This window comes from Pristis pectinata, chromosome 35 (assembly GCF_009764475.1).
Source record: "Pristis pectinata isolate sPriPec2 chromosome 35, sPriPec2.1.pri, whole genome shotgun sequence".
NCBI lineage: Eukaryota > Metazoa > Chordata > Chondrichthyes > Rhinopristiformes > Pristidae > Pristis > Pristis pectinata.
This window is the reverse complement of record NC_067439.1, coordinates 8,461,417-8,477,409: the sequence shown is the minus strand read 5'-3', so window position 1 is coordinate 8,477,409 and position 15,993 is coordinate 8,461,417. Positions and strand designations below refer to the sequence as shown.

Sequence of the window (15,993 nt, the reverse complement as noted above, 5' to 3'; positions counted from 1 at the left end):
TGTGTGTGTGCGTGCGTGCGTGCGTGCGTGCGTGCGTGCGTGCGTGCGTGCGTGCGTGTGTGTGTGTGTGTGTGTGTGTGTACGCGCTTGAATTTGTCTGTGCCTGTTTCTGACTATCTCTCTTTTTCTGTTTCTATCCTTCTCTGTATCTTTTCTTCTCTGCTTCCTGCTTTTTGTCCCTCAAACTGTAACTGTCCCAATTTTAATCTCTCGATCTGTCTCGCTCCCTCCATTCCCTTCCTTCCACCCCCTCCTCTATATCTCTGTCCTCTCTCCACCCCATTGTCTTCTCTTTGTCCTCCATACATGTCTCTCTACTCCCCAAATCTCCCCACCCCCTACCATCCCACTCTCGGCTTGTGCCCCAGAGGCACAATAACTGTTCCCAGTGTTCCTGGACGAGGCGGCGGAATAAATCAGCCAGGGTCTGTGCTCCTGCTCACTCCTCTGGGACCTTCTGTGAGGACCGCCTCCCACTCTGCTGATGGAGTAGCCTCTGGTTAGACCCATATAAAGGCTGGGCCCCTGGGCTACGAACATTGGGAGAGCAGCTGGGAGGGCAGCGGGAGCAATAATTAGACACCAGGTTGGGAGACAAGTGAGACTGGGAGAAAGTCCTTGGCCTGTGGAGTTGAACATTGCGTGAGCCTGCCATAATTCACAGGAGGGTGATGCCACTCCGGGCTTACCATGTAACACAAGGCTTCAGACACAGAAGGGTCACCATGGTGGTCTTTGTGGGGCACTCCCTTACACTCACTCCCACCCTCGCGCCGGGATCCCGGGGTTAGGGGATCCGCAGAGGGAGGAACATGTCCTGGACTCTCACCACATCCTGCAGTCTAGTAAAAACAATCCCACGAGGAACTCAGGTCAATTCATTTCCTGTCTGACACGGTTAAATACATTCACACATCCCGCACCACCCTGCCTGCTCTCCTCATCTCTCACCCTCTCTCAGTCTGGTGTCTGGTTCTTATCCACCGGCTCCCAAAATCTCCCAGACAGTGTCTCGTTCCCTACTCTCTCTCTCTCTCTCTCCCCCCCTTTCTCTCCCTCTCCCTTTCTCTCTTTCTCCTTTTCTCTCTCTCCCTCTCTCTCTCCCCTCCCTTTCTCTTTCTCCCTCTTTCTGCCTCTCTCTCTCTCTCCCTGTCTCTCTCTCTCCCTCCCCAACTCTTTCTCTCCCCGTCTCTCCTCTAATCTCTCCCTACCCCCCCCCCCCACACACATGCACTTTCCTAAACCATCTGGTGTCTGCCTCTCTTTTTCTTTGTATTTTGACTATTTCTCTCCTTTGCTCTCACTCTCTCTCTCTCTCCCCCTCTCTCTCTATCTCTCTCCTCTTTGTTCCTTCTGCTCTGCAAATTGCCTGCTGCATTTCCATCATTGACCACATGTCAAAGGTACCTCATTGGCTGAGAAACCTTTGGGGATGTCCTGAGATCATAAAAGGCGCATGTAAAATGCAAATTATTCCATTCCCAACTCCCAGACCACCAAAGGACCTCAAAGTGCTTCAGCAATGGCTTCAAAATGCAGCGATAGCAGGTTGCCGGCTATGCATAGCAAGATCCCATACCCTCTGCCAAACAACACCTCTCATGGGGGTCTATGGTAGAATAGTGATTAATTTACTGGACTAGTAATTAAGAAGTCTGAATCAACGAAGTAGTTCAAATCCCACCACGGAAGATGTGGAATTTAAATTCCATTAATTGAAAAAAGTAAATTAGGATTTATAAAACTGCCCTCAGTAATGGATTGTGGTTATAAACCCATCCATACCTAGTCTGGTCTACATGTGACTCCAGACCCGACCTGTGAAATTGCCCAGTAAGTTATCCTGTGGTATCAATTAGCCAGAGATTGTTTAAGTTTGTTAACTGAGAGACAGATTGTGCATCGTCCCTCTGTACTATACCACAGTGATGGGTGAATCTCCAGCTCAAGTAATATGGAGTCATAAAGAGATACAGCACAGAAACAGGCCCTTCAGCCCAGTGGTTCTATACTGACCATCAAGCACCCATCTTTAAACTAATCCTACATTAACTCCATTTTATTCTCCCCACACTTCCACCCTCCTCTCCCCTGGCCAGGATTTTACCACTCAGCTACACACTGGGGGTAATTTACAGTGGCCATTTAACCCACCAACCTGCAAATCTTTGGGATGGGTAGGGCTCCAGTCAACCAGTGGAGCCGAGCTGAAACGCCAGCCACTCCTGTCCTCCTCCTCTGTCCCTTGGTCTCGCCACCTCGCCTGGAGAGCCCGTGACGGAGCAGAGAAAAGGAAACTCAGCCAACTGTCACTGCATCTCTATAGCATCTGTCAGAACCCCCAGGACTTTCCAAAGCACCTCATGATCGATCTGCAGAGAGTTGCGAACGCAGCCCAGTCCATCACGCAAACCAGCCTGCCCTCTGCTGACTCCGTCTACACTTACCACTGCCTCGGGAAAGCAGCCAACTTAATCAAGGACCCCTCCCACCCCGGTCATTCTCTCTTCTCCCCCCTCCCATCAGGCAGTAACTACAAAAGCTTGAGATTACATACCACCAGGCTCAAGGACAGCTTCTATCCCACTTATCAGACCCTTGAATGGAGCTCTCATACACTAAAGGTGAACTCTTAATCTTCCAATCTATCTTGCTGTGGCCTTGCATATTATTTGTCTACCTGCATCGCACTTTCTCTGTAACTGCAACGGTAGTGTAGCGGTTAGCATAACGCTATTACAGCACCAGCGACCCGGGTTCAATTCCCGCCACTGTCTGTAAGGAGCTTGTACGTTCTCCCCGCGTCTGCGTGGGTTTCCTCCGGGTGCTCCGGTCTCGTCCCACATTCCAAAAAGACGTACAGGTTAGGAGCTGCGGGCGTGCTATGTTGGCGCCAGAAGAGTGGCGACACTTGCAGGCTGCACCCCAGCACATTCTCAGTAACGCAAAAAGGCGCATTTCCCTGTGTGTTTTGATGCACATGTGACTAATAAATAAATATCTGTATCCCTCTATATTCTGTTATCTTTTTCCTACCTCTATGTACTTATGCATGGCATGATCTGCCTGGATGGCATGCAAACAAAAGTTTTTCACTGTGTCTCGGTACACGTGACATAACAAACCAATACACTTCAAAACTAAAAGTGCAGTAGTGTTGTGATGTTGGAAACCAGGCAGCCAGTTTGTACACAGCAAGCTCCCACAAACCCTTCTGTGCTGTTGAAGTGCGTTCTGTTCTTGCTTTTCCCTTGTACTACCTTGATGTACTTATGTCCTGAAATGACCTGTACGGATGACATGCAAAACTAGGTTTTTCACAGTATCTCAGTGTATGTGACAATAATAAACCAATTCAACTCAATTGATGTGAAGGTTCAACTTTAGCCAGGACACAGAGGAATATTCCTCAAAATAGTGGCACAGAGATCTTTTTTTGTCCATCTTAGAGGCTTTGCTAATCCGACAGAACAACACTGTTCTGCATTAAAAAGATCTGCCGGGGGTTTTTGGAATTAATTTACGGGAGATGGGACTCAAACCTATATAACGCTGAGATTCAGAGGTGGGAAGGGCACCACCTGCTGAGACACAGCTGACACCACAGCACTTTCAGAAACATCTGTCTTCACACGTGGGCAGTGTCGACAAACACATGTGAGACAGTTGGATCTTCAAGCAGTCACCTGGGTGTGAGGTGGGAGCTCATTCCTGTGTGGCTCTCGCACCCCTGTGTTGTCTAACATCCCTTGTGATGCGAAGTCCACCCCCCTCCAAAAAAGAAGTCTTTTACAAAGAACAGTACAGCACTGGACAGGCCATTTGGCCCATGATGTTGTGCCGGTCTTGATGCCAATTTATACTATATATCCTCCTCCTGTGTATCATCCATATCCCTCCATTCCCTTCATATCCATGTGTCTAGTGTAGCGGTTAGCGTAACGCTATTACAGCGCCAGCCACCCGGGTTCAATTCCAGCCGCTGTCTGTAAGGAGTTTGTACGTTCTCCCCGTGTCTGCGTGGGTTTCCTCTGGGTGCTCCGGTTTCCTCCCACATTCCAAAGACGTACAGGTTAGGAAGTTGTGGGCATGCTACATTGGCACTGGAAGCGTGGCGACACTTGCAGGCTACCGCCAGAACATTCTACGCAAAAGATGCATTTCACTGTGTGTTTCGATGTACATGTGACTAATAAAGATCTTATCTTAACCCCACCAAACTGCCTGCTTCCACTACTACCCCTGGTAACCCATTCCAGGCACCTACCACTCTGCATAAAACACGCCCCTCACGTTGCCTTTAACTCCTCCCCTCCCCAACCTTAACAGCACATCCTCTGGTGTTTGACATTTCCATCCTGGGGAAAAGATTCTGACTGTCTACCCCATCTATGCTTCTTTTCTCCCTCTCAATCTCTGAGGGTAATAAAGGGATGATCAGTGAACTCAACAAGATGGTTGACATAGCAGATGTGACGTACAGAAATTCTTCACCTCAGGGACTCAACCAGGCCTGCAGAACGAGCGGCTGTCTGTCCCACCAGTGGATGGGGATATCCTGGCTGCTCGTGCTGGTTGGTGACTTCACCTGCATCATCGCCGTGGTTGGGCGATGCGGCAGAGCCGACGCCAAATTGGACGTCAGCTCCAGAGTCCTGATGGAAACTGTTAAAGATGTGTGACGGTTTCAGCAAGCCTGCAGAGGGAGAACCACAGCAATTCACCTGGTCAAGAGCTGACGGCTGGATAGACCTTCTCATGTCCAAGGCACTCACAGTCAGACCTACCAATGTTACGACAATGTCCTTCTCTGAATCTCTGCCTCCTGCTGCTAGTCTGTCTTCTACAGGAAGACCAGAACATTGGTGGGAGTATATAGAAACTGAATGATCCCAGAAAACGTTGAGCAACTTAACAGAGGGAGTTCCCAATTCACAGGCTAAAGAATTGTGAAGCCCCTCTTTGACTTCCCGACGTGAAGCAATCAGCACCAGAATCAGGTTTACTATCACTGACAAATGTCATGAAACGTGTTGTTTTGCGACATAAAGACATAAAAATTACTATGTTACAAAAATAAATAAATAGTGCAAAAGAGGAATAATGAGGGAGTGTTCATGGATTCATGGACCGTTCAGAAATCTGATGGCAGAGGAGAAGAAGCTGTTCCTGAAACATTGAGCGCGGGTCTTCCCCGATGGTAGTAATGCGAAGAGGGCAAGTCCCGGATGGTGAGAGTCCTTAATGATGGATGCTGCCTTCTTGAGGCACCACCTCTTGAAGATGTCCTCAATGGCGGGGAGGGTTGTGCCCGTGATGGAGCTGGCTGAGTCTACAACCCTCTGCACCCTCTTTCGATCCTGGACGTTGGAGCCTACATACCAGGCAGTGACGCAACCAGTCAGAACGCTCTCCATCGTACATCTGTAGAAATTTGCAAGGTTCTTTGGTGACATAGCAAATTCCTCAAACTCCTAATGAAGTAGAGCCACTGGCGTGCCTTCTTCATGATTAATGTGTTTGGCCCAAGATAGATTCTCTGAGATGTGAACATCGATAGTTTCTTCATCATTTAAGGTGAACAGGAAGCCAAGCTCAGCTGGAATGGAAAGCCAAGGTGAAACAGAGGTTTGGGCTGTGGGAACAGGCACTCCCTCCTGATGATGAATAGGAACCAGGTCATCGGGTGCGAGATGTTCTTGCTGTACGTAAGGCAGGAGTGGCTCCTACCTCCTGCAATGTGGCAGTCGCACAGTTCACCAAAACGGAACCGTCCGTTGGATCCTGATGTACTGGTGTCCAGGGAATGGGGGGAAGGTGTATCCAACATAACTCTCGTCCTGATCTTCATCAAACTATGAGTATGCAAACACCAAGCGTCACTGTGTGCTGACGTTCTACCCGTCCCCACTGTTGCAAAGGACGGGCCTGGCCTCGTTGCCGCACAATGTTCTATTCAGCTGGACTTTGCCCGCATCATCTGCTCTTCGTAGAAAGGTTTCTGCAGGGAAGCACCTTTCATCAGGGAGAGATCAGCATGGAATATCCTGCAGTCCCTGTGGGAGAAGGAGACGATGGATCCTGTCGGATGGCTCTCCAGGGCAGGCTGTCAAACTCATCTGGCAGAATGCCTCATCGTCAGGACTCTCAACTGAAGCACCAAGGCCTCACTTGGTTGGCAGTGAGTGGGGCCCTTCCCAACAGATCCTTCATGTACAGCCAGAGACTCACCCCCAACACACGCTGCCCTCAAGATGGGGGGTGCGAATGAGATGATTGTCCACTTCCTCACGGACTGCTCATTCGCTGAGATCATCTGGAAAAGGATGTAGGGTTTGAGGTTTTCCCCAAGCACTTGATCTACTCTCTGATCTATGGACTGGTCCCAGGAACACACACTGAGACCGGCATCGACTGCCGCTGGAGGATCATCAATTCGGTGAAAAGCACTCTTTGGTCTGCCCGGAACTTGTTGGTTTTCCGGTGTAGACTTGTTGCTGTGCTCACTGGCACATTCCAGGTTGGAGGAGTACGTGCTGAGGGACGCACTGAAGCTGGGTGCAGCCAACACAAAGGCTCTGTGGGGAAGGACCACAGTCTAGGGTCCTGTCACCACTGGACTCTGAGGGGCTGGCCCCTGTGTAACAGCCATCCAGGGTTTATGGAGGAAACACGTGACCTTGACACGTTGTAACTGAATGTGTTGAGGAGTTTGGTGCAGTGAGTGAAGAAAGTAGAGCATCCTGATTGCATATATTGTGAATAAAGTATACTTCTGAGAAAAAAAATGCTAATTACATCCAAAAATGGAGAGTCAATAACTGAGTTCACAGTAATGTTCTCTCTACAGCAGATCAGTTGTTGTCTGTGAGTCATAGCCATAGACTCACAGGGTCATAGAGAGACACAGCATGGAAAAAGGCCCTTCAACCCATCGAGACCATGCCGACCATTAAGTGCCCCAATCCAACATTAATCCTATTGTTTTAATTCTCCCCACATCCCTATCAACTCCCCCCAGATTCCATCACCCACCCACACACTAGGGGGCAATTTACAGAGGACAATTAACTCACCAACCCACACATCTCTGAGACGTGGGAGGAAACCGGAGCACCCGGAGGAAACCCATGGGTTAGGCTGGGGATTAGAATGTCCCCTATAATCCCAGCCCATAAAGCAAGCTGGTTTGAAATATACCACAGCCCATTCTGGAGAAGAGCAGGAGAGTTCTGCCCATATCCCAGGGCCAACACTTAACCTCTCAATGAGCATCAGTAACAACAGAAATAAAAAATAATTGAAGACGTTGGAAATCTAACACAGAAACAGAACATACTGGAAACACCCAGCAGGTCAGGCAGCATCTGTGGAGAGAGAAACAGTCGATGTTTCGGGTGTGTAAACCTTCACCAGAACAAACAAAGTGTTCCGATAGAAGGTTGCAGACCCAATATGTTGACTGCTGCTCACTCCACAGATGCTGACTGACCTGCTGAGCATTTCCAGCTTCATCTGTTTTTAAACCATATTGTTTCACCCTGTCAGAGAAATTTACGTTGTTCTACCCACTGATCTCCCCCACCTTCTTGGTGACTACACCAACTTGCTTCTCTCTTTGTCAGTTCTGAGGATGGGTCCCAGACTTGAAACTATTGTCTGTTTCTCTCTCCACAGATGCTGCCTGACCTGCTGAGTGGTTCTACCACTTCCAAATTCGGCACGTCACCAATTTTTATAGATGCACCGTAGAAAGCATCCTATTCAAATGCATCACAGCTTGGTACGGTAACTGCTCTGCCCGAGATCGCAAGAAACTGCAGAGAGTTGTGGACACATCAAGGAAACCAGCCTCCCCTCCATGGACTCTGTCTACACTTCTCGCTGCCTCGGTGAAGCAATCAACATAATCAAGGACCCCACCCAACCTGAACATTCTCTCTTTCGCCCCCTCCCACTGGGCAGAAGATACAAAAGCCTGAAAACACATACCACTAGGCTCAAGGACAGCATCTAACCCGCTGTTATAAGTCTATTGAATGGTCCCCTTGTACGATAAGATGGACTCTTGACCTCACAATCTACCTCATCATGGTCCTTGCACCTTGTTGTCTGCCTGCACTGCACTTTCTCTGTAACTGTAACACTTTATTCTGCATTCTGTTATTGCTTTTCCCTTGTACTACCTCAATATACTGATGTAATGAAATGATCTGTACGGATGGCACGCAAAATATAGTTTTTCCCTGTACCTCAGTACATGTTACAATAATAAACCAATTTACCAATTTAGACCTACAAGTTCTTTCCTCTCTCATTCTGCCTCAGCCCCATCACACTTCGTCCACACTTAACCTAAACAGGGGGAAACGCTGATCCCACATTTTCCCCATGACAACCCTGTGCCTGCTCCCTCACCTCCCTCAGCCTCAATGATCAGCAGTCCAAACTTGACATTGTTTACGGACACAGGGATAGTGGGAGCATGGAATAAAACCAGTAAATGGCTGGAAAGTCTCAGCAGGTCAGGCAGCGTCTGTGGGAAGAGAAGCAGAATTAACTTGTCCGGTCGAAGACCCTTCGTTGGAACTGGGAAGGAGACAAAAGAAGTCTGTCCAGTTCAGGTTCTCGGGTCTGTCCCAACGTTCAATTACCTGCTAATTCTAGCTTTGGATCCGCAATTCTTCACAGCAAACAGTAATCTACCAGTGCCATTTCGGAAACTTCCTGGGTTTATTTTACCAGGCAGGCATGGTAGTGTAGCGGTTAGCGTAACACTATTACAGCGCCAGTGACATGGGTTTGATTCTGGCCGCTGTTGCAAGGAGTTTGTACATTCTCCCAGTGTCTGCGTGGGTTTCCTCCGGGTGCTCCGGTTTCCTCCCACATTCCAAAGACGTATGGGTTAGGAAGTTGTGGGCATGTTATGTTGGCGCCGGAAGCGTGGCGACACTTGTGGGCTGCCCCCAGAACACTCTACACAAAAGATTCATTTCACTGTGTGTTTCCATGTACCTGTGACCAATAAAGATATCTTATCTTATCTGTGCTCCATCTGAACTGGGTAAATCCTACAACTCACCCCTTGGGTATTGAGTGTAAACAGTCATACAACAAAAGGTGGTGGCTGGAACGTGGAGGTATCTGACGCGGTGAAACTTCTCACGGCACAAGGTCTGAGACTGAGAGATGGAATCATGGAAAAATGCAGCATGGGAACAGACCGTTCAGCCCATTGAGAATGTGCTGACCATCAATCACCTCATCCAACATTGATCCCTTTTATTCTCCCCACATTCTTCAACTGAAACAGAATCTTCAACTGTAGAGCACCCCTCTGGTGCTGCAGCAGAGTGCCAAAGAGTCATACATCATGGAAACAGGCCCTTCGGCCCACCGAGTCCATGCTGACCATCAAAAAAACCTAGTTACACCAATCCTACATTAATCCCATTTTAATCTCCCCACATTCCCATCAACTACCCCCCAGATTCTACCCCTCACCCCTCACTAGGGGCAATCTACAGTGGCCAATTAACCCACCAACCTGCACACCTTTGGGATGTGGGAGGAAACCTGGAGATCCTGGGGGGAAACCCATGCGGTCACGGGGAGAACGTGCAAACTCCACACAGACAGCATAGAGGTCAGGTTGGGTCCCTGGTACTCCAGAATTTCACTCTGCCACCCTGGGGGATGATCAACAACTTGGTTGGGGAGTTCTGTGTTATGAAGGTGGGGGGGGGTGGAGGGGGGGGAGAGGTGGAGAGGTTTAGGGAGGTGAATTTTGGAGTTGAAGAGCCTGAACCCACCCACCCAGCAGAAGAGGCTAGGGCTGGAGGAGGGCAGACACCTTGGAGTCTGTAAGGGTGGAGAACGTCATGGGGGGCGGGGGTGGGACTGGAGACATTCACAGTGGGAGAGCACAGGGGTGATAGGTGAAGCAGGACACGGGAGGAGCTTAGGGGGGGGTCAGGATGGCCATTTTGGACCCCTCCCCTCCCCTCACCCAGCAGCGCACTGGCTCAATACCAACACGTCACCAAACGCATCTCCAGGCCACTGATAGCACCATGGCAACAGTCACAGTGTGGGACTGGGGTTTAAGTATCCCTTTGGTTTGGATGAAAATCACCACCCTGCCTGCCCCCCCACCCACCCCATCCACAATTTGCTCCTGATCTCAGTTATGCCTGTGGTTGGTAAGTTATGAGAGGGGATTCTGAGGGATAAGATATGCAAGTATTTGTGTTGATTAGGGATAGTCAGCATGGCGTCAGGTGTGGGAGATCATGTCTCATGAACTTAATTGAGTTTTTTGAAGAATACATGGATTGGAAAGGTTTAGAGGGCCAAACGTGGGCAAATGGGACTAGCTTAGATGGGAATCTTGGTCAGCATGGACCATTTGGGCCGAAGGGCCTGTTTCTGTGCTGTATGACTCTATGTTCTCTCCACCATCACCCCATTTGCTCCCTCTCCTTCCCCCCCACTTGCCAAGGGAGTGCACACTGGCCCTCTCAGGATGAAGTGGTCCACTTGTTATCCCACCAGTCTAAGTGTTGGGTGTGGGAAATTTGGCCATGAGAGGCATCACTCAGCGCATTCGTTAAAGGGAACTGGCATCTCCACCACCACCTCGTGTCCCCATCACTCTGGGACCAATGGACACGGGTTACCACTTCCTATTACTTCACAAGACAAAGAGTGGTTTGGTTCTTTGAAACCTACTTCTGTTCCCCAAAGAAGGTCTTAAGTCCACATCTGGGGCAGCTGTGTACGATGAGTTTGAGCAAAGTACAACAGGGAGGAGGGATTGGGCTTGAAGGATACACAATGTGGAAAAAGCAGAATACTTTAGGGTCCAAAAGAGTTAAATCATGAGAATGTGTTGGATCAATGAAGAGTGGAGATTAAGGATGGCCTGACAGAGGTTTCAGATGCTTGAAGGGTTAGAGAGGGAAGATTGACAGGGATTTGTTTTTCCTCTTGTTCAGAGGTGGCTCGTAGCAGAGGGGTAGGGGATGGTGGAGGAGACCATAAGAAAATTAGGGCCAGACCACTCTGGAGATTTCTCCACCCCCCCCCCCCCCACCCCCGCCACAAAACAAAACTGGGCCCACGGAAAATTAGTGGAACAGGCTTAAGGGTTTGAATCACCTCCTCCTGACCCCATTAGCTCACAGCTGATCTGTACATTCCATGTACTTGCAATACCACCATATCCTTGATACAGAGAAAATTATCGACCAGAGATTTAAAGTTAACAATTGAGTTGGCTTCAGTTGAAGAAGTGCTCCAAATTCCCACTGCCTCCCTCCTGGACAAGAGTCCCTGCACTTCATTGCTGAAACCTGCCCCTAGTCCAAAATTCCCGATCAGGGGAGTAATTTCTTTCCATCCCTCCCTGTCAGCTCCCCTTAATATCCTGAAAGCATCAATCAGATCAAGCTCTCTCTCATCTTAAATTCCAGTGGATGCCACCATAGTGTTTGTGATCTCACTTTGGAATTTAACCCTTGGAGTCCAGGTATGGTTGGTGAATGAACAGGCTTGAGGTGCATGGTTGTCTGTTCCAGGATTCTTTTGTACGATAGTTCCCTCCTCCGACAGGTAAGGATGGTGCAGACAGGGCCCCCAAAGGCTTCTAACATGATCCAGGTTTGTGTAGGGGGAGAGAACAAGTGAACAGGCACCATCCCACAAATAGCCTAATAGGTAGAGTCATAGAGTAACACTACACAGAAGCAGGCCCTTCAGCCCAACTGGTCCGTGCCAACCAAGATGCTCATCAAAACTAGTCCCTTTTGCCCATGTTTGGCCTATATCCCTCTAATCCTTTCTTAATCATGTACCTATCCAAATATCTTTTAAACATTGTTGATATACCTGCCTGAACCTCTGACAGCTCACACCATCCTTATTTCAATTTTGTTTAATAGAGCAAGCTGCACTTATGTAGAACCTATAACGTGGCATGACATCCCAAGATGCTTCACACAGGAGTCATCAGACAAAAACTGACATCAAAATAAAGGAGGAGATAGTAAGATATGTGCCGGTAGCTCAGTCGGTGAGGTAGACTTTGGAAGCAGTGCATTGAAAGGATAGAAGCAAGGGTTGGTAAATGGAGATTGGTCCCACATGAAGCAGTAACTGGTGAAATGGCCGAAAGAGTGTTCTCCTTTTCTAAGGGAGAGGTGGTGAGGAAGGATTTAGGGAGGAGACTCCCAGGACTTCAGTCCAAGGTGAGTGATGGGTGGGAAGCCAGAGGTGAAGGAGCTTGGAGATCTCAGAGGGTTGTGGAGGTCCATTGTGGAGAAATACAGATCTCCTGCTCACCTGAAGTCACTCATTAATGCTTCAGTCAGTCCTCCTGTCCTAAAAGCATCCTTCCCCATGTGAGTCCTAGTAACGGGCTATTTGACTGTGTGAGGCATCACACTTTTCCTTAGACCACACCTCAGGCCAGTGGTGGGTGAACAGATGGGCTAATTTTCGATGCCAGCACCAACCAATAAGCCTGAATCGGATCTACCCACCCACAGCAGAGGCCAGAGATCTGAAGCCCAACGTCACGTTGATACTGAGACTCAGTACTGTTCAAGGCTCTGGCTTCACCCGCTTAAGTGAGCTAGGAGGAGAGCAACACGATGAAGAGCAGTCCACACGTGAAAGCAACGGGCATTTGGCGTCCTGAATATAACAAGACATCTCAAGGTCAAGAACACATCCCCATTGTGAAGGTCACTCTCTGAAATTTCTTTGTTTACAAATATACCATCTTGACAGCCATTGGCACCGCCCCTTTAATTTCACATTATCTGTTTGCCCTAATAATTTCGTTCTTAAAGCAAAAGTGCAAATGTCGGTTAAAAAAAACACATGCTTGATTACTTAAACTATGGGGCCCTTGTAAGACAATTTACTGACAAAGAAAATTATCTTTTAAACGAAAATTACATTTTAATTGAAAATTGGCGGTATTTTAACCACTTAATATTTAATTGCTTGGAATTAACCACTAAACATACTGTAAATGTCTCTTATGTAATCTGTGTTATTACAGAATACTATCTAGCACATAGTTTGAGAGATATTTTGTATCAGTTCCAAATTTGTTACAGGCGATTAACTGGTACCCGAAGCCAAGGATATATGTCAATGAAAAGCGGCTATAGAACCCATCGAGTTAGTATTTGCCCTTTCTTTCACTACCATTTTAAGAGGGGGCGGGTTCTGGGGAGGTTGAAGAGTTAATGCTGACTCACATATTTTAGCATGTAAACATTTATTGGATTTTCATTTGCAAGTATGTTACAGTTTAACTCTTCCCCCCTCCCCCCCCCCCCCCCACACACACACCCCACCACCTTATTTTAAAAATCTTTAATCGTGGGGTCGACTCGCTGATACTTCGTTCACGCCAGAAATAGTGACCAATTTTCCAATTACGGTCACAGGCACTGAAACTCAATAAAAAGTCAGGTTACTTGCAAATGTCCAACAAAAGCAGAGAAATCTCAGACCAAACATTTGAAAGAAATGTTTACATCTAATGCAATGTCACACGCCATCGCAACAAGACATTTTGTTGCAAGCTTTCAAAGCCAAAGCAAAGTGTTTGCAATAAATATATTGATATATGTGTGATCTTTAGCTCGTGTCCTTTGTAGCAAGAGGCAATGAGCATTCGATATTCTGTATGCAGAATCCTGTCCGGGCATTGTTACCGCTGCTGGTCACAAGAGGTGAGTGTGGGGAGAATGAGTGGCGGTGGGGGGAGACGATTACAGAAACAGTCACTCACCAAATGCCTCCTCAAACTGTTCCCTTCTGTTTCCCTGAAGCTGGCTCCTGGGTAAAAGGTGTCGCCTCCGTTTAAATCCCAGTTCAACACGAACGGGTCCTGTTCCCGTCTGCTCCCGGCGATCTGCAAAGCCTCTTTCACCAAAAATTCCTGCCTTTGCCTCAAGAACTGCAGCTCTAAGAGGCCGGCGAGACTAGCCTCCAGACGTTCTTTATTTCTGCTTCGATCCAGATTCACTGGGAAAGACAAACCCGAGAGCATCTCGCTAATTTCAGGATGTGTCTTCAGCTTCTCTCGCCCTGAATGAAGCTTGCAAGAATGTATCAACCCCGCAGAATTTCCATGTGGCCCCGGTTTGATACTGTATCCCTGAGCATTTGATACAGTGTGTGTGTGTGTGTGTTACACTTTTTTTGGTCAATTTCATTAGGGGAAACTGACATGTAGAGGGGTTGTGTCACTCAATCGGTTATTAACATACAAACCCCACCCCCTAACTCTTTCTGATTCGCCAGTCTCTTTCTCTCATTACATCATCCTTCAAAAGCCTGGACTTACGTCCTTATATGAAGCCGTTGGAATGCCTATTTTTATTGCCTGTACATTGTTAAACGTGTCTGTGAGTGATTATGACTTCCCCTCTCTCTCTTTCTCTCTCTCTCTCTCTCTCTCGCTCTGTTGTTTCTCTCTCTCAATCTCCCCGCCCCCAATTCCTGCCCCTGTCTGCGACTTGTAATGTTCCCCAGGAATTTTTTTCAATTGCTCTGAAATTATGGATTAAATAACGGGGGGGAGGGTAAAGTGGGGGTGGTGTGGGGAGCAGTCACGTTGCACTGAAATCTCATCTGAAGCAGATGCGCTTATTCCGAGGCAAAGCCAGTTTGAAATCAGTGGTGAAAGTATCAAAGACCACGGGGCAGGTCAGTGTTAACGGGAGAGAGAATAGCTCTTGCTCGGGAGATAAGGAATTGTTCCATGGATAATCCAATCCAGGAAAAAATGGGGTTCTAAAAATAGGAAGCAAGGTCTGAGAATTTAAATCAGTAAAAAAAATGTAATCTCTTCAGTGTGTCGTGTAAAATGCTTTGCATTCCAATGTAACTGCTTGGAAAATAATTCTATCGCAGCTTAATCAAAGCGTAACACAGACTGCAGCCATTCCTTCAGTCCTGCTGATTCTCGCTGAGGTTACAGCTCCCATGTTCGTCTATCTGGCCTCCTGGGTCTCTCCCAGACGTTTGTGAATCACAGGGCTATTGGACCTGAGTGGGCTTCACCGTTGTGCCCGACCCTGCCCACAGCTGAACAAGCGCTGCAATAATGGACAGTGACTTTTCCCCCAGTGTGAGCGTTCAGATGCCTCCGTGACCTCTTCCAGTCCTAGCACCCTCTGAGAACTCTGCTCTCTGTTTCTGTCCCTTATCCACAGCCTCTTTTTTTATCCAAAATAAACTTTATCCATAATAAAAGACAAACTATATACAATAATAAAACAGTGCAAACCTTTACATTCGTGTACAGATCAATTATTAGTGTTACTTTTTACACAAACCACAGCACTGATGCCACTCGTGTGGCTCCCTGGGGTGATACCCCAATCCCATATTTACGGTCTTTAAGGGGCTTTCTTGCCTGACCCTGCCCCTCCCTCTCCTGTGGCAGAAGAACCCTAAACTGCCATCCTTCCCCACCGAGCCCTTGGGTTGGCTGCACCCAGCTTCAGTGCGTCCCTCAGCACGTACTCCTGCAGCCTGGAATGTGCCAGTCAGCAGCATTCCCCTACGGACATCTCGCAGGGCTGGGAGACCAACATGTTTCGGGCAGCCCAAAGGGCATCTTTCACCAAGTTGATGACCTTCCAGCAGCAGTTAATGTCCGTCTCTGTGTGTGTCCCCGGGAACAGCCCGTAGATCAGAGAATCCTCTGTTAAACAGCTGCTGGGGATGAAATGTGACAAGGACCCTTGCATCTTTTTACCACACCCTCCTCGCAAACCCACAGCCCGCAAAGAGGTGGGTGACTGTCTCATCCCCAGTGCAGTCTTCCTGCGGGCAGCGTGTGCTGGGACTGATGCTCCGACCATGCAGGAAGGATCTGACTGGGAGTGCCCCTCTCACCGCCCCTCTGTTGTATCCATGGCTTTCTCAGTCAAATCTCTAACCTCTGGAATCCCCTTACCATCC

General features: G+C 48.2%; 1 protein-coding gene across 1 annotated transcript in view; it reads right to left on the bottom strand.

Moving 5' to 3' along the window:
* Positions 1-14,178, bottom strand: part of LOC127586248 (dapper 1-like) — a 54,835-nt gene extending 40,657 nt beyond the window's left edge. Inside the window, exon 1 of the mRNA XM_052044050.1 lies at positions 13,811-14,178. Coding sequence (XP_051900010.1) covers positions 13,811-14,071 — 261 coding nt within the window. The 5' untranslated portion in view covers positions 14,072-14,178. The remainder of the gene's footprint in view (positions 1-13,810) is intronic.
* Between the last annotated feature and the right edge of the window lie 1,815 nt (positions 14,179-15,993).